At 39.7% G+C, this 21,458-nt stretch overlaps 1 protein-coding gene across 2 annotated transcripts in view; it reads right to left on the bottom strand.

Moving 5' to 3' along the window:
• LOC138947129 (low-density lipoprotein receptor-related protein 4-like) overlaps window positions 1-19,997 on the bottom strand; it is a 50,694-nt gene extending 30,697 nt beyond the window's left edge. For both annotated transcript variants that reach the window (XM_070318574.1, XM_070318575.1), the window contains exons 1-7: window positions 19,882-19,997; window positions 7,298-7,473; window positions 6,843-7,008; window positions 5,312-5,665; window positions 4,697-4,865; window positions 2,529-2,656; window positions 1,671-1,866 (exon numbers count right to left, since the gene is read on the bottom strand). In XM_070318574.1, the coding sequence (XP_070174675.1) occupies window positions 1,671-1,866; window positions 2,529-2,656; window positions 4,697-4,865; window positions 5,312-5,665; window positions 6,843-7,008; window positions 7,298-7,473; window positions 19,882-19,936 (1,244 nt within the window). In that variant the 5' untranslated portion in view covers window positions 19,937-19,997. The remainder of the gene's footprint in view (window positions 1-1,670; window positions 1,867-2,528; window positions 2,657-4,696; window positions 4,866-5,311; window positions 5,666-6,842; window positions 7,009-7,297; window positions 7,474-19,881) is intronic.
• Between the last annotated feature and the right edge of the window lie 1,461 nt (window positions 19,998-21,458).

The raw sequence follows: 21,458 nt of genomic DNA, 5'->3' as shown, positions 1-21,458 counted from the left end.
GGTGTAAAGACACGTCAAGGTAAATGGAAGTGAGGAGTGCTGAAAGAGAGAGAGAGAGAGAGAGAGAGAGAGAGAGAGAGAGAGAGAGAGAGAGAGAGAGAGAGAATTGAATTGAATTGAATTGAATTGAATTGAATTGAACTTTATTTTACAAGGATTTAGATTTAAGGCTACGCCTTTTCTTACAATCTGTCCTTGGGACGCATAGACACACAATTATATAATTAAAAAAAAAAATTAAAAAAAATTAAAAAGTTAAAAAGTTAACCAACAAAAGGAGGTCGGAAAACGTGATAATAAAGATGACGATGATGATGATGATGACGATAATGATGATGATAATGATGATGATGATGATAAAGATGAGGCATGAAGAGCATACATATGTGGTTATTCATAAAATCAAATGCATACTATGCAGGTAATTATAGATACAAGCTGGTGGCAATCGAACATGTAGCAATAGAGTAACAAAAATATGTTCAGAATATACAATGCACAGCATATTTTTGACGTAATACTAAGTTTGGTAAGTCAAATGGCGTTAAACTACTCAGACATTAAGTGGTTTTTTACACATTTTTTTAAAACTTTTTAATGACTTTAGGTGCTTAAAGGATGATGGACGTGAATTCCAAACTGAAGTACCCGAAAAAGCAAGACTGGTCTTATACAGGTCAATTCGTGGAATTGGTGGGATCAAGTTGACCGACCCATATCTGTGGGTAGCTTTATTAAATAATGATGTAATGTAAATCGGCACTTTACCGTGATACAATTTATGCATGAAAATGGCTTTGTTTAACTTGAGATGCTTTTCCAGTGGAAGAAAGTTAAGCATTTTTAATTTCATATCTGTTGAGGCATTATCCTTTACGATGAGTTTGGCCGAGCGACGATAGAGGGAGTCTTACTTTTTCAAGTGGACATCACTGCTGCCATCCCAGAGCGTCGAAACATAATTAATGTGAGGCATTACATGAGCATGGTGGAACATTTCCAGAGTCCTTCTGTCGGTATATTGCTTTAACTTGGATAGGAGGAAAACGTTCTTGGCTACTTTCTTGCAACTTGAATTCACAATCAAGAATTACCCCTAAAACGCGATGCTGTTGAACTTGTTCAATTGATTGCGTACCAATAGTAAGATTTAGTTTGAGTGGAGAAATCTGATGTTTTTGTCTGGTTGCAATTACCATACTTTTAGTTTTTATTGGATGGACAAGCATAGCATTAGCACTACACCAGTTATTTACATCGTTTAAAGCTGTTTGAAGGGAGGACTCTATTACTGTAACAGACTTTCCACTTGAGTGAAGAGAAGAATCGTCAGCAAAAAAATCACTTCTTACATTACTGTCAGAAATGTGCAGTGGCAGATCATTGAGAGAGAGAGAGAGAGAGAGAGAGAGAGAGAGAGAGAGAGAGAGAGAGAGAGAGAGAGAGAGAGAGAGAGAGAGAGAGAAACTAGCTTTATTGTGTATTCAGAGACTGAACAAGTGAAACGAGAACGCTGTGGCATTCTAAATCATACAAAGTTTGAAGGCAAAACGAACGAGGTGTTAAGTGATTATGTTTGTTTACGGATTATATCTTGAACATATTTTTTCAGCAAGAGAAAAACCTGTGTACTATCTTTAACTGACAGATGTGTTATTACCATAACTTACCCATATCGTCCCCAATCTGTGACGTACAACGAGTTGTCGAAAAGAGCCAGGCCCAAGAAATGATGGCGGCTGTAATAGTTGTAATAGCTGGAATACCAAGATGATGGCGCTTGGTAAAGCACAGTTCTCCCATTGCCTTCAAGGTCTGAGGACTCCAGTCGATCGGCGTCAGCGTCCACCCAGTAGAGCTTGTTGTCTGCGACGAAATAGAATTGAATCGAAGTTATTTGTGGCCAAGTGGCGGTGATGCATTTACCCTTAAAAACCAGTTAGGTATGGGTATTAAACGGAACGACAGACGTAGATTTATATTCTTATTCTTTTTCTTTTTCTTCTTGTTCTTGTTCTTGTTCTTGTTCTTGTTCTTGTTCTTCTTCTTCTTCTTCTTCTTCTTCTTCTTCTTCTTCTTCTTCTTCTTCTTCTTCTTCTTCTTTGTTCATGGGCTGAAAATCCCACGTTCACTCCTTTTTTTTGCACGAGTGGAGTTTTACGTGTATGACCGTTTTTACCCCGCCATTCAGGCAGCATACGCCGATTTAGGGGAAATATTTATATTCAAATTAATACCAATGTACACTCGTGCCAAAAAGTAAAGTTATCTTGATATTTAATCAAGCTCAAATTGACTTCCCATTTAAGTATTTGTGATATCATGTAACCACTCTGAAAGGTGAAGATGTCATATTCCTCAGAAGCTATGAAAGGCGGGTTTTATTTATCACAGAACCTGCCGTACAGCATGTTTGGCAGAGGTGTGGTCACATTCTATGTTGAAAATCTGTTCAACAAGCACTATTACACCAGCACAGAGCAAGATTGCTTGTCAAAAATATAAAATATGAACTCGTGTGTACTTACTGGCAACGTCGATGGCAAGCCCATTGGTGTAGTTCAAGTTCGTGCTGACTATCGTTGTTCTGTTACTGCCGTCATAGTTGGCTCGCTCAATCTTGGCAGGAGTTCCCCAGTCTGTCCAGTAGAGTACACTATCCAGCATATGAAAAAACAATAACTAATTATATTAAAAAAAGTTTTAAAACAACAACCACAAAATAATTCCAGGAACCGCGTGAAATCTAACAGATGGACGACCCAATGACTCCCGCCCCCTTCCATAAAATAAGCTTACAACCAACCAAAAATACGCACACAAAAACACAAAACACGCGTGTGAGTACTGTTGTTAGTTTAGCATTGTTTTTTTTTTTTTGTTTTGTTCCTTTTATTGTTATATGTTTGTCTACCATAATTTACCATTATTATTTTTGACATTATTTCAAACTTGTTATGTTAAAATCGTCCGCCAAATTTCATTTGTTTTTAAGAGTACGCTTATAAGCCTAGCTTGTTGTGCTCCATGTTACTAATTTCATGTATGCGGCAATAGTTCCATGGACATTTATTGAATAAACTTATTTAAACCAAAACACAATCAACTAACAAAACAAAAAGATAGCAACAACTGCTACTAACTCTCAAAATACCCGTGTGACTTGGAATAATAGGCCGTGAAAAGTAGGATATGCGCGGAAATGGCTGCGATCTGCTGGTCGATGTGAATGCGTGATGTATTGTGTAAAAAATTCCATCTCACACGGCATAAATAAATCCCTGCGCCTTGAATATGTGCGCGATATAAATTGCATAAAAAAAATAAAAAAAATAAAAAATCCCTGCGCTTAGAACTGTACCCACGGAATACGCGCGATATAAGCTTCATATTGATTGATTGATTGATTAAAGGTTCTTGCCACATTTTTATACCGAAATCGACATTTGACGATTAAAATGCAGAGTCTATTATCTAAAAATATCAACAATACACCCCCTTTCGATCAGGAAAGACGAAGCCAGTGTAGCCGTTTAAAAATTCATTGTAGTATTCCAGCGTAGTACTTATAGTAGGCTATCCTTATTTGGAAAATGCCAAGCGCAAAACTCCTCTCAAATCCCGTGCATTTCGTGCGTTTAAAAAAAAGCGTGGACAGCGTTCCAGAGTCAAACTGTTGCTGCACTTGTTTGGGCGTGGCTATAAGCATAGTGACATGAATTTGATTGGTCAGTATTTTTAGGCAAAGCACATGTTCTCAGCAAACAGAAAACAAAATATTGGAAGCGTGAGTCACGCTACCCAAAAATAAAATCTTTTTTTACATATATTTTTTTTATATGACATGACATGCAACTCCACGAGTTCAAATGACGTCAGCCGCTAGAGGTTGGGGTAAGAAGTTTCCCAGACAAGAACATTCTGTATAATTCGAAAATCGCGAGTCTAACATATAGAAATCCTGAATTTTGCGAACGAGTTTCATAAAAAAACAAAACAAAGCAAAAACGCAACATGTCAATGACCATTTAAGACATGGCGCAATCATATTCGTGAAAACCACCAGAACTGGGAATGTACGGTTTATTTTTAAGTCAACATAAAGCTATCACTACGTTATAACACAATAGTTTGACCAGCTGTCGTAATTAACCAATCGACCGATCTTCATGTATTTTTCATTTTTTTTTAAATTAAGCCGTCTTAATGTCTTTGATGTGATATCAGTTTACTAATCGCCTACCGCGATAACCAGGAGATGCAACCAGTGGCTGTGCCCAACACTATTTCATGTGGTCTTATGACCGTGAACCTGGACACAGTTTTCGGAAATTAAATAGTCACACGTAACAAGCCTCTCAGATAATGAAGGACCTGCATCACATGATGTAACATGCCTCTTAGATACAAGCCTTTGAATGCACGTGGGTTACGCAGCCAACGAACGCATAAGGATCAGACAGTCAGTTAATTGTTGTTTTGTTTCCGCAATGACATGTACAAATGAATATAGTCATAACCTGGGAATTTCTAGTTTTGAGTTATTAAATCCTTTTTTTAATTTTGTTTTCATAGGAATGAGTTTATATACATGTTAAAACAGTGTGCATTTCTTTCTTGTTCTTGTATATTTTTGTTCATGGGGTTTCTTGAATACATTCTTTGCCTTGCCTTGCCTTGCCTTGCCTATACATACCCGTTTGCAGTGTCCAGCACTATTGCACGCGGTCTGTCAAGGTCGGCGTTGACCACAGTCTTACGAGCATGACTGGACATGGTCAGCATGACGATCTCCTTGTTGCCAACGTCTGAGTAGAAGATGAGTCGCGACAGAGGGTCCACTGCTATGCCGTCAAATTCAGCCGCTGTAATGCATAAAACAAGTGAAAACGCACTTTTTTGAGTGATTAAGAGAAAGCAAAAAATGCGCTTTTACGTCCGTATCACCTGCTTTTCTACCTTATGAGATTCGTTTGTTTAACTCACGACACTGACTGACTACTGAGGCTTAACGTCCCCTGGGGTAACTATAGGACCTTTATGGGACATGATGGGTTATACGATAGTGAGCTCGCGACACTTACAAGCCAGTGTCGAATAAACCTCTGTCACGGTTAAAGGTTAAAGAAGAAAAAAATGTTATGTCTCGCAGCTACAATGTAGGACAGACATAAACAAGGACAAACAGACAGAAGGAACGAGTCAACCAACTGCAACAACTGAATATGTCACAAGTGTTAGTGTTAGGAATGAACGGGTATGAATTTGTCTAGTGAGAGCAAACATACACAACTTAAAACACAGATCTCACCTTCATTCGAAGTGGAGTTGTGGTCAACGACTCCCCTGCTATTCGCGCTCAGGACAGTTTCGACGTTGCTTCCGTTGAGGTGAGCAGAGCGAATACGGTTCACAGTAGTATCGCTTCCTGTCCAGTAGGTCGTTTCTTCTGTCCAGTACATCTTTTCTTCCACAGGGTCATAGTCTATTGCTATGGGGTTGTACAGGGCGTCAAACATGGATGTCTGGTTGTATCCTCCGCCGTCATTCCCAATAGGTATACGGTCATACCTGATGCTGTCAGGGTCAACGCGATATATGGTGGGACCGCTGTAGTAACTGTAACCACTGCTTGTTATAAGGAAGAAGTAGTTCTCTGCTTCTGCTGTAAACCATTAAGAATGAAGCAGAGTTTTCGGTTAGATGTCGCTGAAGGGATGGCAAAGGGAGAAAGGCAAGACAAGAACGACGAAGCGGAAAGAGATGGGACATGCAATAACAACAACAATATCACAAAGCAAGAATACAAAACCGAGGCAAACAAAATAAGAGAAACAAATTAAGGGATTTCAGACAAGAAAGAGAGAGGGAGACAGACACAACGGCAGAGAGAGCGAGAGAGAGAGAGAGATAATAGAGAGAGAATAGAGAAAGAGCGAGAGAGAGAGAGAGATTAGACGGAAGAAGACAGATGTTAAGGGCACAATGACAGAAGACGAGAAACAAAGGTGAAACTATACGGGGCGGGGGGGGGGGGGGGTGTAAAAACAGCAAACGAACACTATTTTACAAGACGGGGGAAAAGGACTGAGCTAAGACGCAACAGAACTAGACTGAAGGAGACAGCTCACAGAGCAATTCAAGGTAATTCATTTTTTAAACCTCTCGTTTGTCTATTCTGGTAAAACAATTCTCATTGCCAACAACATAAGCGAATATGCCTGTGTGCCTGTTTGTGTGCCATTCTGTGTGACTGTGTATCTGTCTGTGGTCGCCACACCTCAACGATAGTAATAGGCAAAGACAAGATAAAGTGCATGTACACTGCAAAGACTGCACATATGTGCACTTGAACCATTTTTCCTGTTAGTTTGTTTGTTGTTGGGTTTTGTGTTCCTAGTAACCAGAAAGGAATTCTGTAAAATAACATTCTTATATATACACCCACAGAGTATGGAGCAAAAAACACAAACCGGAGTCAAATTAAACAGTGCATACAAATATAAAAGGCAGTAATAATTTGTTTGTTTGTTTTACATCCAACAAAAAAGCGCCAACAAAAAATGGCTCTGCAAAAGAAGAGAAGTAGGTGAAAGAGAATGGCGGCATGTAACAAAATGGAGCCATGAAAACATGGCGGGAGAAAAATGTAGGGGAAAAGTTCAACATTACATTGCGGCCCAAAACAATGGTGACTAATTAAGGGGAGTTTTTTTTATTTCCTAGTAACTGTTTTGGCGGCCGTTTTGTATGCATTTTTTTGCTTGCTCATCTTGCCAACAAAGCTTCTCTGCGGCGTTGGTACCTCATTTCTTTTGTCCTTCAGATAAATTTGTTATAACCTGATTCATAAGTTGCATAGAATCCAGTCCCGTTGTTGCTACTGTCGGTGTAAAACTTGATCCACATTTGGTTTCCAGACGAACGTATTGTAAGCGGCAATGTCCTGAAAGGGTAAACAGGGTATTGGCCCAGCAAAGGAGCAGTTCCATTTCCTCCGTCACGAATCTGTAAAGCAAATAAACAAATCGTTAAATTACAGAACTTGTCATGTCAAGGTACACGAAGCCCCTAGGGCGTACAGTCATTCATCAGGCCTGTTTGAACTAATACCAAGTTTCATTGACTTTCATGCAAGGAGTCAAAACCTGCTAATCTATCCCGTCTAGTGGCATGCCCGAATGGCGTACAGGTGTAATTGTTTTCAGACACCTTAAACGACAGGGTTTGATGCCGTTTTTAGTAGGTTTCTTTTTATGACAAATACATTTGTTGAAAATAATAACCATCGACACACCTGGACGTAGTCGCAGCATGACTCCAAATCCATGTGTGTGAAGGTAAGTTTGATGCTGTGTCCAACGGGCACCGTGATGGTGTAATTGCACCGCAGACTGTTCTCATACTCGTTGGGATAGTTCAGCGACTGAATTGAGCCAGTCGGTTCTGTGAAGTGACTGTTGCACGCTGTTGCTAAAACGACAAAATACCAATGTCATATAAACAGCCATATAAATATTTTGTGTAAATGTACTGCAACACATCTAGTTGGTGAAATAAGATACATTTAAGTTAAACTAGTAAATTCCCAACTCTGTGTGTGTACCAAGGTCATATATACAGCCAAATAAATAGTTTGTGTAAATATACTGCAACACATCTAGTTCATGAAATAAGATACATTTAGGTTAAACTAGTAAATTCCCAACTATCTGTGTGTATGTGCACCAAGGTCATATATACAGCCAAATAAATATTTTGTGTAAATGTACTGCAACACATTTAGTTCATGAAATAAGATACATTTAGGTTAAACTAGTAAATTCCCAACTGTGTGTGTGTGTGTGTGTGTGTGTGTGTGTGTGTGTGTCTCTGTGTGTGTGTCTGTCTGTGTGTGTGTGTGTGTGTGTCTGTCTGTGTGTGTGTATGTGTGTGTGTGTGTGTGTGTCTGTCTCTCTGTTTGTGTGTGTGTGCGTGTGTGTGTGTTTCGACGTTGTTTTTACGTGAATGCAACGTGTCTGCAACGTTGGGCGTACATTTTTTTTCTTCGCAGTGGCTACACTTACGCCGTCTGTAACTTTTCCCTTCTTTGCTTTGATTATATACGCCACAAAGCATTTCCCCGCCAGGGCAGTGCTCTACTTCCGGTTTGATCCGGTTTGGGCGGCCATTTTAAAGCGTGGGTCGAGTGAAATAACTAAGAAGTACAGACTAAATAATGAAGTTTCAATTTTCACTGCCGAGCTATTTGCCATACTTATGGCGCTCACTTTATAAATGACCTTATTGTAACCCCACACCATGTTGTGATTTTGTCTGATTCCTTATCGTCGTTGCAGGCCCTGTTGTACGGTTCTGGTAATCGTACTGACATGATCCACGACATAAATATAATCTCACATCAAATTATTGTCTCAGGCACCCAGCTGGACCTTCAATGGGTCCCGTCTCATGTTGGCTTAGCTGGAAATGAGGCGGCTGACCTTGCAGCTAAAGAAGCAACAGATAATCCCTTTATAAATACAAATGTAGGCTTCTCATTAACTGAAATCTATTCAAAAATAAATTCTGTATACAAAACATTATTCTGCCCAAATAACCCTTGTCTGCCCACTCCCGTACTGCCCCCAGTATTACTGCGTATCTTCAGACGCCTTCGTACTGGTGGCACTATCTATAAGATTTTCAAACCACACTGCTCCTGTGGACAACTCATCGGTTTAGAGCACGTCTTTGACCAGTGTCCGGAAAATATACCCTATTTCCTAAACCTATACAAACACATGTCAACCTATAAATTGACACCTCAACAATACTTAATTAAACATAGCGAGCTCGGTTGGTCACACACCATATTGCTATGCAGGCTTGTAAACCACTCCCCCGTCAGTGTGTGGGTCTGAGCCTGCATACTCTAAACAAATAACCACACCGGTACGTCTCCCACCATAACAATACCGCAAGGCCTCCTGGACACTCTCCCATCCCCTTCCCTCTCCCCCCTATTACCCCCTGCCGGCCCTGGTGTTTTTTAGTTGAGGCCCCCATTGCGGTACAGACAGCTCTGTTGGATCTTGAGAAACCCGTGGCAGTTTCTTGTCTCTAGGGCTTAGTGATCCGACAGTTCAAAACCAATACAGTGTATCTTACAAGAATACACAGACCCATCCTAACCCGATATTAAAAACATTCGGACCTAACAATATGTGGTCTTACGCACACGATTCGCAGGGAGCGAAGGGCATTGCCCCACCTAGCGGACGTGTGTATTTTTTTTTTTAATAATTTTTTTTATTTTTTTTTTATTAACCACGTAAACCCGAAGAAAACTGTGGCTGTCGGCGCTCGAGTAACAGGGAGCGAAGGGCAGTGCCCCACCTAGTGATCGAGTGCCGCAGCCCAGACAGCTACTGCTTCCGAACTCTAATATATATTCAAAAATATGGTTTAAACAAGTTTATTCAGTAAATTTCATTAGAATATTGCCGCATACATGAAATAAGGAACTTGGAGCACAACAAGCTAGGCTTATGAGCGTACTCTTAAAAGCAAATGAAATTTGGCGGACGATTGTAATATAACAAGTTTGAAATAATGTCAAAATAATAATGGTGAATTATGGTAGACAATCATATAACAATAAAAGGAACAAAAAACACAATGCTAAACTAACAACAGTACTCACACGCGCTCGCACACTCACTCGCACACACACGCACACAATGACTTCCACATGGTAGAAAATAGAATACTACCAGAACAAGAAAATGTCAACAGTATTGCACATGGTCGTTTCGAACATGGATGAGATAAATGCATTCATTATTCAAAACGTTTGCTTAATAAGATAAACCTGAATAACTGGTCAAATATCAATGCATTTTCGCTGTCTGACTTGTCTCTATTGCCATACAGAAAATCATCAGCGGTTAGCAAATCATAGTTGGACAGTGTTGACAAGGTGACTTCACGTATTTGAAGATATAAGGAGCAATGAAAAATATAGTGCTCCGCATTTTCAACAGGATAACCACAAGTGCATGACGGGTCGGGAATTAAATGTCTGTCAAATAGATCACTATTTAGATTGCTGATCCTCAATCTAAGTCTGCAATGGATATTTTCTGATTTTCGATCAGATGTGTATCTATACGAGGGAACAACAGAATCATCAGAACTAATACGTTTTTTAGATAACCCAATAGAATCAAGTTGTTTTACAGTATCTGGAAGCTCATTCCACAGGGAAGTTGAAGACAGAAAAAATGAATTTTTATACAGTTCAGTTCGAGAGTGGGGAGTCTGTCTGTCGAGTGGTCTTTGTCTATGGTAAGGGTTAACAGAAGCAACGAGAGGAGGCAGACGTTCTAGTAAGTATGGTGGCACGCGTGCATTAACTAATTTGAAATACAAAATCAATTTGTGTCTTTTTCGCCTCTCCTTCAGTGTTGTAAATCCTGATTCATCGTACAATTTTTGGTGACTCGTGCCACGAACTGCACCTATGATAGTTCTAATGGCATCACGATGCAAGTTTTCTAATAAAGTAGCTAATCTATCAGAACAATTGTCCCAAATGACGTCAGAAAAATCAAAATGGGGAATAATAACAGATTTATACATAAGTTCAAGTGCCTTTCGGCTAAGGCGATACTTATAGGACCGAAAACATGAGAGAAGAACACGTACTTTTGATATAATTGACTGAACATGTGATTCCCATTTGCAGTCGCTCTGAATCAGTACACCAAGATGTTTGTGAACGTGGTTTTCTCTCAGAATTGTTCCATCAAATACAAGAGGAAGGGTTTCAGGCATTCTATTTCTTGAAAAGGTCATCACATTTTTTTTAAATTATTGAAATTAACTTTCCATTTTTCCGCCCAGTGTGCAATTTTGGCTAAGTCTGTATTTAAGATCTGTGTCCGAGTGTTTGCATCATTTAGAGATAAATACAAACTGGTATCATCAGCAAAAAGTTTAATGACAGATTCGATATCAATGACAATATCGTTAATGTACACAAGGAACAACAAGGGCCCCAGAACAGAACCTAGGGGAACTCTAGAACAAACACGTCCATATGTCGATTTCCTGCCTTGGATAACAACGGCTTGTAACCTGCCTGTCAAATAATCTTCAAAACATTTTAATAAAACACCTCTTATGCCTATAGCATATAATTTATGCAACAACCCCTTATGCCACACTCTGTCGAAGGCTTTTGATATATCACAGAAAACAGCCTGAGACGTCAACTGCTGATTGTACTGTTTCATCTGCGGGAATTAATGAACACAGTTTATCTCAGTTGATATCAGAACCCACTCGAATAACCGATACTTCGTCAACTATAATTGATCTGGTATTAACTCCGTGTCCTAATTTGGTAAAAAGAGTTGCCGGTGTTCTACCACCTGTATGCAGGCAGGTTTCACAATCTTTAATCACAGACAAATTTGTTTAAAGGCATAGAAAGCTGATGAATATACACGCTAATTGCTTTACCCAGAGCTGGAGACAGACTAAATTAAGTTCCCTGCAAAATATTGTGGTCTAGGAGCCTTTAAATGTTGAGATATTTGAATTTTTATTTTGATCTAGATGGTCCTATTTATAGATTTGGCAACACATGTAACGTTGATGCAAGGGAGCTAACACCGCGGCTTTGTTGACATCCTCACTTTTTCAGAGGCTAGAACAAGCTGTAATGCATGTATTATGGTCCGCCAATGGTGACATATCGTCATTATATGGTCTTATGGTGCGTTTGACATCGATTGTGGGCAAACTACACTTTGTAAACACGGGAGTGCGTTAGTATGCCTTTAACCTTATCATTTTATCCTGCCTACCACGGACAGAGCCCATAGGGCGCAGGATACATGCGTGTGAGTACGAATGTGTGTGCTTGACCTTTTACCAGATAGTTGTATATTATAAAAGAATTATTACGAGTTTGCACACTCTCCCTATTTATTTCCACAAGTTTCACTTTTAAACTTTTTAACAGAAGGTGGTCCTGAGTCTTGACATCTTTTTATGAAATAATACTTGAATTAAAGATTATGTTTTTAATGGCCCCTCCCCAAAGAAGGTGAAAAGAGTACTGTAAATATTCGTATACAAGGATCTTAACGTATACCTTTTAACGTACTTAACCCCGCCCACCATATATAGAGAGAGTGGCTCCCGAGTCCCAGCCATCAGGGTCTGGCGTGCTTGGTCTGGCCTTTCTCCTTTCCTCCCTTGCCTCCCTTTTTTTTTTTTTTTTTTTAATCATATATTTATTTATTTATTTATTAAGGAGATTTCTATAGCGCATAACTAAAAGCACTATGCGCTTTACAATATCAATAGGTATAAGCACACGCAAACATACTCGGATTAAATATAACTTAGCCTATTAAGACATACTAAGAACACTAAACATTTGAGTTCATACAAAAATAGAGAATTAAATTAAATACTGGACAAACGATTAAAATAAGCTCAAGGCCTACACCGACTACAATGGACTATTTCAAATACAAAAATTTAGTTAACTATAATAGGCAGTGCATAAAACTCCATAATCCTAAGAAGTTCGAACAAATAAAAAACATAAAAGACTATTTTACTATAATTACTTCGTAAAAGATAATAAACATGGAATACAAAGCTGTGATTTTTAACAACAAATCTAAAAGGATTTTCATGCCATATTGCACAACACATTTTGACACACACCCAACCTCACGACAAGCACACATACACACACACACACACACACACACACACACACACACACACACACACACACACACACACACACATGCACTCAAACACATACATACACACACACACACACACACACACACACACACACACACACACACACACACACACATCATGTCCTTAAAAGGCTAACAATACATGCCTATAGGACATTAATATATTTTGTCTGGTCAGTTCATTAGTAGTGGTTGTGCGTTTCTACCCGTATGCAGGCCGGTTTACTTTAGTCATGGATAGCGGACTTCACAGCAAAGCAGTTTTGACAGTAGGAAGTACGTTCGAGTCATTCGACAGGTTGCAAAAAGTTATCTCGGACTTTGAAACGAACGCGTTCGTCCAGCTCTACGTTCGGTCGTCGCGAACCCTGCAGGTGCAGCGCAAACGAGCCCTCAGAAAGACTTTCAACGAAGCATTGCAGTTTGGCGAGTTGGACAATGCCTGCATCAATGGAGGACGAAACCATCTGATGCAAACAAACAACCACTACATTTTCCCTCCAATTAACCTGTACGCATAGTATACAAACGGGAAAAATATAACCCATAGTACATTCAGTACAGTACATCCTAGTACACACCATGGAGGAAATTCCACCACAAATCATACACAAATGATTCCTTGTTTGGAGAAACAAAATAACGGGATGGGTTGAACAAACAACTACTTTACTCCCCACATTCACCTGTACCATTAGTGCAGATAAAAATACGGAATAAACCCGTTAAAGGAACAGTGAAATCTATAATCACTGAGCCTCATATAAGCCTCAATCACTGAGAGGATATCTGGAAAATCAACCACCAGTACATACAAGTATGTCCTAACAAGGAACATGAATAATAGTGAGCGTGTTACACAGTAAAATGGCGTCATGTCGTAACTAGAGAATGTCCGGGTAGGATCACGCCGCGCCGTAATCAAAGTCTGGCCGAGTGACTCTACGACTCGTGGAAAAGGTGTAACCGAAGCCTGCAGTGACCGGGTTACGACAGTAAAATGACGTCATGCTGTAACTATAGAATTTCTGAGTCGAATTACGACTTGAAAAAGGCGTGTGTCCAAAGGAGAAGGAAGAAACTTACAACAACAACTCCCGGATGTTTTAATGTCAGCAAGGGCAAATAACAACAACAGCGGATTATCTGTATGTATAGTCACGCAGATTACGTGGAAATCCTACAATGAATTAGGGGTGGAAAGTAGTGATGGTAGAAGAAGGGGGGGGGGGTAAGGGGGGGGGGGGTATACGTGTGTATTGGGTATTCTATTAGCGCCAAAGCCACGGTCTGTTTGCTTCGTGAAAGTACTGGTTTGAATGACAATGGGGGTTTGTGTGAAAGGCGTATACTTGAACGTTTTTTACGTTCTTATAACCGCAATGAAATATTTCATCAGAGTTGAAACGTGCACCGTTTTCCTTTTTTTATTTGTTCATCTTTGAAGTATGTTCTTTTCAACACGAGGCATAACGCCTAGAAATGTTGAAAGCAATTATCATGATATGATATGATATGATATGTTGACAGACTGGTACTTAGGCTGTTAAGCCTTTGTCTGATCTTTTGATCAGTTGCTATCCTAGCCTAACATTGAGCTAGGTAACCTACACGATCTTTTGACCGTGGCCTATTCTATCAACTTTTTCTTGGCTGGTGGGAATTTGTAGTGAGAGGCATACTGACATTTGGGCTATATATATATAGTCTTTCAGTGCATTGTCCAAGCGATTTTTGAAACTGTTCATTGTCGGCGCTTCTACCACATTCTTGTCCAAGGAATTCCATGTGTCTATGATTCTGTTTGTAAAGAAAGATTGTCGGAGAGCTGTTCTGCATTGTTTCTTCTTGAGCTTGAACTGATGTCCATCGGTATTACTCAGGCTATTCACCTCCAGTGGGTTCTTGCAATCATTATATCTATATGCACGAATTTGTATGCTTCAATCATGTCTCCCCGGATACGCCTATAGCACATGCTTGGAACTTTCAAGACACTCAAACGCTCTTCGTAACTCAAGGTCTTCAACCCTGGGATACACTTCGTGGCTCTTCTTAACACACTTTCAATTAGATTTTTATCTTTCTCGAGTCGGGGACTCCACACCACATTTGCAAATTCCAGATGAGGCCGTACAAGTGCAACAAAGAGAAGTCTTGGCGTTTCTGCGTCCAAATGCTCATAAAGACCGTCTAATGAGACCCAGGATTCTATTTGCTTTGTTGACTTGTGTTTCCACGTGCTTTGAGAATTTTAATTCACTGTCTACATTGACCCCAAGGTCCTTTTCTGCACTTGAGCTTTCCAGATCAACTCTGTCCACGCTGCCAGGTTTTCTCATATCATACACAAGTTTCTGATTTTGTGTACCCAACTGTAATGTCTTACACTTATCTGCATTAAAGCGCATCTGCCACTTGTCTGCCCAGTCGACCAAACTGTCCAAATCCCTCTGGAGTTCTTTACTATCTTCACAAGTTCTGATTTGTCGGTACACTTTCGTATCATCAGCGTACATGCTGCACAGACTGCTCACAACTTCAGGGAGATCGTTTATGTATATAACAAACAAAACCGGGCCCAGCACACTGCCCTGGGGCACTCCACTTGTCACGTCTTTCCAGTCTGACATAGACCCATTGACCTTCACCCTTTGCTTTCTATCACTTAGAAAATCACCGATCCAATTTTTGACAAGTCCATGGATACCATATGCTTCTAATTTTTTCAGTAACCGCACATGCGGAACACAATCGAATGCCTTAGCAAAATCAAGGTACACAGCGTCAACCGGTACTCCATCATCTAGGCTATCTGTCCAGTCGTCAATGACGCTAATTAAGTTTGTCACGCATGATCGTTTTGCCACAAAACCATGCTGGCAATCTGATAACATGTTAATCATGTTAATTGCTTACTGACAACGTCTTTTGTCGTGTAGCTTTTCAAATGAACAAAATGGCATAAACTTAGAAGTTAGCAAGATCACCGTACAAAACAACCGTTCTGGATTTTGTGTATATCTTAATATACCGTGTGTTGTTGATTCTGTGTGTGTGTGTGTGTGTGTGTGTGTGTGTGTGTGTGTGTGTCTGTCTGTGTGTATGTGTGTGTGTGTGTGTGTGTGTGTGTGTGTGTGTGTGTGTGTGTGTGTGTGTGTGTGTGTGTGTGTGCTATCATTTCATGTTAATTAATTTTCATTTTATCATTTCATTTTCTGTATGTAACAAATGCAAATGTTTGATTTTTTGGGGACGATTTCTTTCAATTTGAACCTTACGTAATAATTTGATCGATATTGATGGTGCCTTCATTGACGCGATCTCTGTTGAATGAATCTGGAAAAGCGTGCCAAATAGTCACGTCAGGTGTGTTCTAGGGCTAGACAGTTGGAATAACATGACTGTAATTCGATAATAATACAGAAAATATTTCTTGTTATTGTTGTTGATTTGATTGGTTTGAATATTTTGAATTCACAATTGGTTTGAATATTATGAACTTGTTATATCGTCCGCCACCTTATTCATTTGTCTCTCAAGTACGTTTTTTAAGTTTATCTTGTTCTCTTTTTTTTTTTATATCAAAACAAAAACCAAGGCTTTGTACAAAAAAATGTATCTGAATACAATACTGGTAAAACCAAACACATTTCTTGGAATTTGATTATCGCAGGTTAGTCAACTGACCGGAGTATGCAAAAAGATCAAAAGCATTCGCATTAGTTGTGAAAGTGCATTAGTGCAGAAAAGTGTTGAATTGGCGCCCGGCCAAAGCCTTAGGGTTAGGGTTAGGGTTAGGGTTAGGGTTGAAGCCTGACGAAGCGAATGAATATAAATAATAGTGGTACAGTTTCTGAACTCTTTTGAACGAAGAAAAATTGTGTCTTCAATAGAAAATAAAACCAGATTTGATAATGTCATAGCTGAAAAATAAGCGCCAGCAAAACGTTTGACCTATATGGTACTGCATATTGTGTTACAAGAAAGGACAATAAGCAACAACTGCGCAACAACGACAGTTCTAGTCATGCAAGCTACACGGCATCTGTTAAAAGCTGAAGAGGTCTCAGGGCGTACTGACGATCATAATAATAATAGTAATAATAATGATAATGATGACAGCTTATATAGCACAGTAGTCTATGATCTCCGCGCTTTACATATTTACTATGAATAAGAGCACACTATTTAACATACATGTACATTCTAGCAAAATAACGTCACAATAAATGTACAGCAACACATTAGCCGGAGTGTGGGGGACTAGGTGGGGGGAGGGGCGGGGCTCGATCTGTAAACTTTTTTCAGGAAGGGCCAAAGTCAGGGTCGTTCGCTCAGTGAGAGTATTCGTTTTAATGGTAGTGTGGGATTCGAGTCAAACATTATATTACTGCTTCAAAGCAGTTTACGTGCATGCACCTGTACTGAAATGTATAAATTCAAATCTCTCTCTCTCTCTCTCTCTCTCTCTCTCTCTCTCTCTCTCTCTCTCTCTCTCTCTCTCTCTCTCTCTCTCTCTCTCTCTCTCTCTCTCAGGAAAAGGTTCTGACACAAAGATGATGATGATGATGATGATGATGATGCTGATGATGATACTGATGATGATTATTAATTATTATATCCTGATCGCCTTCCTTCCTTCCTTCCTTCCTTCCTTCCTTCCTTCCTTCCTTCCTTCCTTCCTTCCTTCCTTCCTTGCCTTTTTTCTTTCTTTCTTTTTTCTTTCTGTCTTTCCTTCCTTCTTTCCTTCCTTCCTTCTTTCCTCCCTCCCTTCCTTCCTACATTCCTTCCTCTTTGTTTTCCCCCCACTTTACGCCCCATTTCGGTTTCAATTCATTTACTACAAGGAAGCAAACACGAACAAATAGACAGGCAAACAAAGAAACTAAGAATTGTGTGCATTCAAAAAGGAAGTCGTATTTGGCGTGAAACAAGTAAAGTAAGACCTTCAAGACTCACATAAGAAACAACAAGTACACCTTGTAGTTTCATCCCTGCTGCAAATAAATGTTGAACGACAGGGAGACAGATTCTTCTATCTAGGATTGAGTTACCTTTGGTTTAAACAAGGTTTTATTAAATCAAACATGGTATATATGGGTACAACATTACAACGATAAACAATAGGGACACGAACTCAAGCGAACGCTTATATTACGCGCCCAACGTAGTTACAAATTAACAAAAATATGATGTCTGACAAACATTACTTATAAACTATGGAACTATCTAGGTCAACAACATAGTTGAAGCAAACAAAAAAGAACAGGAAAAAGCTAGCAGGAGGAAGATGGGGAGGGTGGAGGTGGGACGAAATAATGGTAGGCACATATGAAAGATGAAGGTGGTTAGCGCATACAAAAAGAATATACATAGTACATTATAAACTGTAATCCAGTAGCAAATAAGCAGTAGTTCGCTGAATATATAATTGAAAAATGTATATAAAATAAGGGTTGTTGGCATGGATATGCGTACTGGGTCAAATTAACAAAAACGACCAGATTTACAGATAAACGATTGGACACTTTCAAAAATAAGCTTGTTGGTGCGAAGAGAAAGGTTTTCGCTACCATTTAACAATATTTCAACATGTCTGTAATGTACAGGTAGTGCATTTATTGTAGATAGGCGAGCGTCTACGTACAGAGGGCAATGTGTCAAGTAATGGTCAGCTGTTTCGTGCAGGTAGCCGCAAGCGCACTGCGGATTTTCCTGTAAGTGGCGTTTGCACAGGTCAGAATTCAAGTTACTCATGTTTAGGCGCATTCTGCAGTGATGAATCTCTTCCAGTCGTTTACCACAGTAATAGGCAGGTACGTTATAATCAGGAATAGTTAGATAGTGTTTGAATTCGCTGATTGAGTTAGTTGTTTTGGTGTTGTCTGGCAAGTTGTTCCAAAGGACAGTGGTAGATGGTATAAAAGATCGACGGTATAATTCAGTTTTGCAAGTGGGAACTCTTCTTTCTGATGGTCTTCTTCGATGATAGGGGTTAACATCAGAAGTTAAAGGTGGCAAAAGTTGTGATAAGTAATGAGGACATTTGCCAAAAACCATCTTGTAATATAAAATTAGTTTGTGTCTGCTCCGTCTTTCTTGAGTTACCTTTAACACATGTTTTTAAAGAAGTACAGGTATGGAGGGTCGTCAATGGCCTATGCTCCGCTGGGGGCAAAGGGCCTAAGTACAGTAAGTACAGGTATGGAGGGAAGAGGATTTAGGTCGGAAGGGAGGGGGGGGGGGGGTGGGCTGAAGGCAGTAACAGCTTTCTGGAAGCATGCAAGTCGGGGCTTGTTTGTTCAGTAAATGCATTGGTTTGAATGAAAAACGTGATTTTGTGTGAAACGCAACTACTTCAGAGTTGTTTACGTGTCTACGACTGTATTGAGGAGGTGTTCAGAAGAAATGGAAGAAAAAAGAAGAAGAAATACAATGAAGGCGACTGCACTGAAATGTTCAACAGAAATTAAAAAAGAAAATCATTAAAATTCAACTACAAACACTATCGAAACAAACGGACACATTATCAACAGGAAATGTAGCTGCTCGATCTAAAAAATCTAGTTAATACTTAACAAACCAGATAAGTTAACTTGGAGAGAGGCATGATATCATTTTAAGATTATCAACACTTCAGATATGACGACATATTTATTAAAACAAGACACGTCGAAAGTTTCATGTTTTGTAAAATCCGGCTCTCAATAAAGTCCTTACGCTGATTTTAAAAGTCTCAGAAAAAATAAAGATATTGCTTTTGTTTTATTGACATTGTTCTGCATGACTGGTGCTTTTAGATTCGAGGTCTGGACATTTTGAAGTCTTGTACATGACGCTTGTGACGTTCGACATACTACAAATGTAACAAGTAGTTTCTTATATAACACGGACACAGGCAATTATCTCAAGAGTATTAGTAATAATTGTTTACGCTAAGTTCGCTGTACAAAATGCTGTTTAATTCAGTTAGAGCCGGTTTACTATTCAACATATTTCTCCGGAAAACTGCAGCTAAGAATAGGTCAAGCGGACACTAACATGAAAAGAAGCAGCAAGAAACAAACAAAAGCAAACAGCAACACTCAGAGTTTGAAATCAGTACCTTCCGCAGAGCGTGCAACGGCAACAACGACAAGTAGGCACACGTGGAGGAACATGTTGCAGCAACAGCGGTTCTGAAACCTTTCTTGAAGGAAGGCCTTATTTATACTTCGACCCAACTAGTAAATCGAGTGACTCGATCTTCGCAGAACATTCTGCTCTTTCAATGTAAACCTGCACACGTGATTTCCTTTTAACGCATTCAGGCATTACATATTTGCCGTCGCCAAGAAGTTCCCCATGAACGCCGATTTCATGAGAGTGAGCTTTGAACTCCATTTCAGGAAACTTTTTGACTCCGTTGAAAGCAAATTTGATAAGACGTGCTTTGTAAACACGATTTGATGTGAATTACCATGTTAACATTGATTTCATAAGACTATCCCGATGGATACCAAGTTTCTACGATTTACTCTAAGAACGTCAATGTTATGTGAACACTAATTTCATGCGAGCTACCATGTCAACAACAATTGTATAAAGCTTACCCTGCAAACGCCGATTTTGATGAGACTTTCCCTTTGCAAGCTAGTTTGATTAGACTAACCCAACGCAAGTTTTTTTGTGTGTGGTGTTTTTTTTCTCTTTTTACATTTTAGTCATGTTTTGACTAACTGTTCTAACATAGAGGGGGAATCGAGACGAGGGTGGTGGCGTATGTGTGTATGTGTGTATGTATGTGTGTGTGTGTGTGTGTGTGTGTGTGTGTGTGTGTGTGTGTGTGTGTGTGTGTGTTTGTGTTTGTGTGTGTGTGTGTAGAGCGATTCAGAGAAAACCACTGGGCCGATCTTCATGAAATTTCACATGAGAGTTCCTGGGTATGATATCCCCAGAACTTTTTTCCTTTTTTTCGATAAATCTTCTTCTTCTTCTTCTCCTTCTTAGTTCATGGGCTGAAACTCCCACGTTCACTCATGTTTTTGTATGAGTGGGTTTTTACGTGTATGACCGTTTTTACCCCGCCATTCAGGCAGCATACGCCGATTTAGGGGGAAGCATGCTAGATATTTTCGTGTTTCTATAACCCACCGAACCATGACATGGATTACAGGATCTTTTCCGTGCGCACTTGGTCTTGTGCTTGCGCGTACACACGAAGGGGGATAAGGCACTAGCAGGTCTGCACATAAACCTGGGAGATCGGAAAAATCTCCACCCTTAACCCACCAGGCGGCCGTGGCCGGGATTCGAACTCACGACCTTCCGATTAGGAGGCCGATGTCTTACCACTACGCCACTGCGCCCGTCTTTCGATAAATGTCTTTGATGACGTCATATCCGGCTTTTTGTGAAAGTTGAGGCAGCACTGTCACGCTCTCATTTTCCAACCAATTGTGTTGAAATTTTGGTCAAGTAATGTTCGACGAAGGCCAGACTTTGGCATTGCATTTCAGCTTGGAGGCTTAAAAATTAATAAATGAGTTTGCTCGTTAAATTTGTCATTAAAATCAAATGTTCGCAAACAGTTTGAAAATTGATAACATCGCATTCTTACATATGTCATGTTTACTCTTAAAATATCTTTGTTTTGAATGCAGTTTTAAGTGCGAGTTACCCTATGGCTATGCACGCCAATAA

Source organism: Littorina saxatilis, linkage group LG14, assembly GCF_037325665.1.
Source record: "Littorina saxatilis isolate snail1 linkage group LG14, US_GU_Lsax_2.0, whole genome shotgun sequence".
NCBI lineage: Eukaryota > Metazoa > Mollusca > Gastropoda > Littorinimorpha > Littorinidae > Littorina > Littorina saxatilis.
Note: the sequence above shows the minus strand (reverse complement) of the source record. Positions and strands in the feature narration are given on the sequence as shown.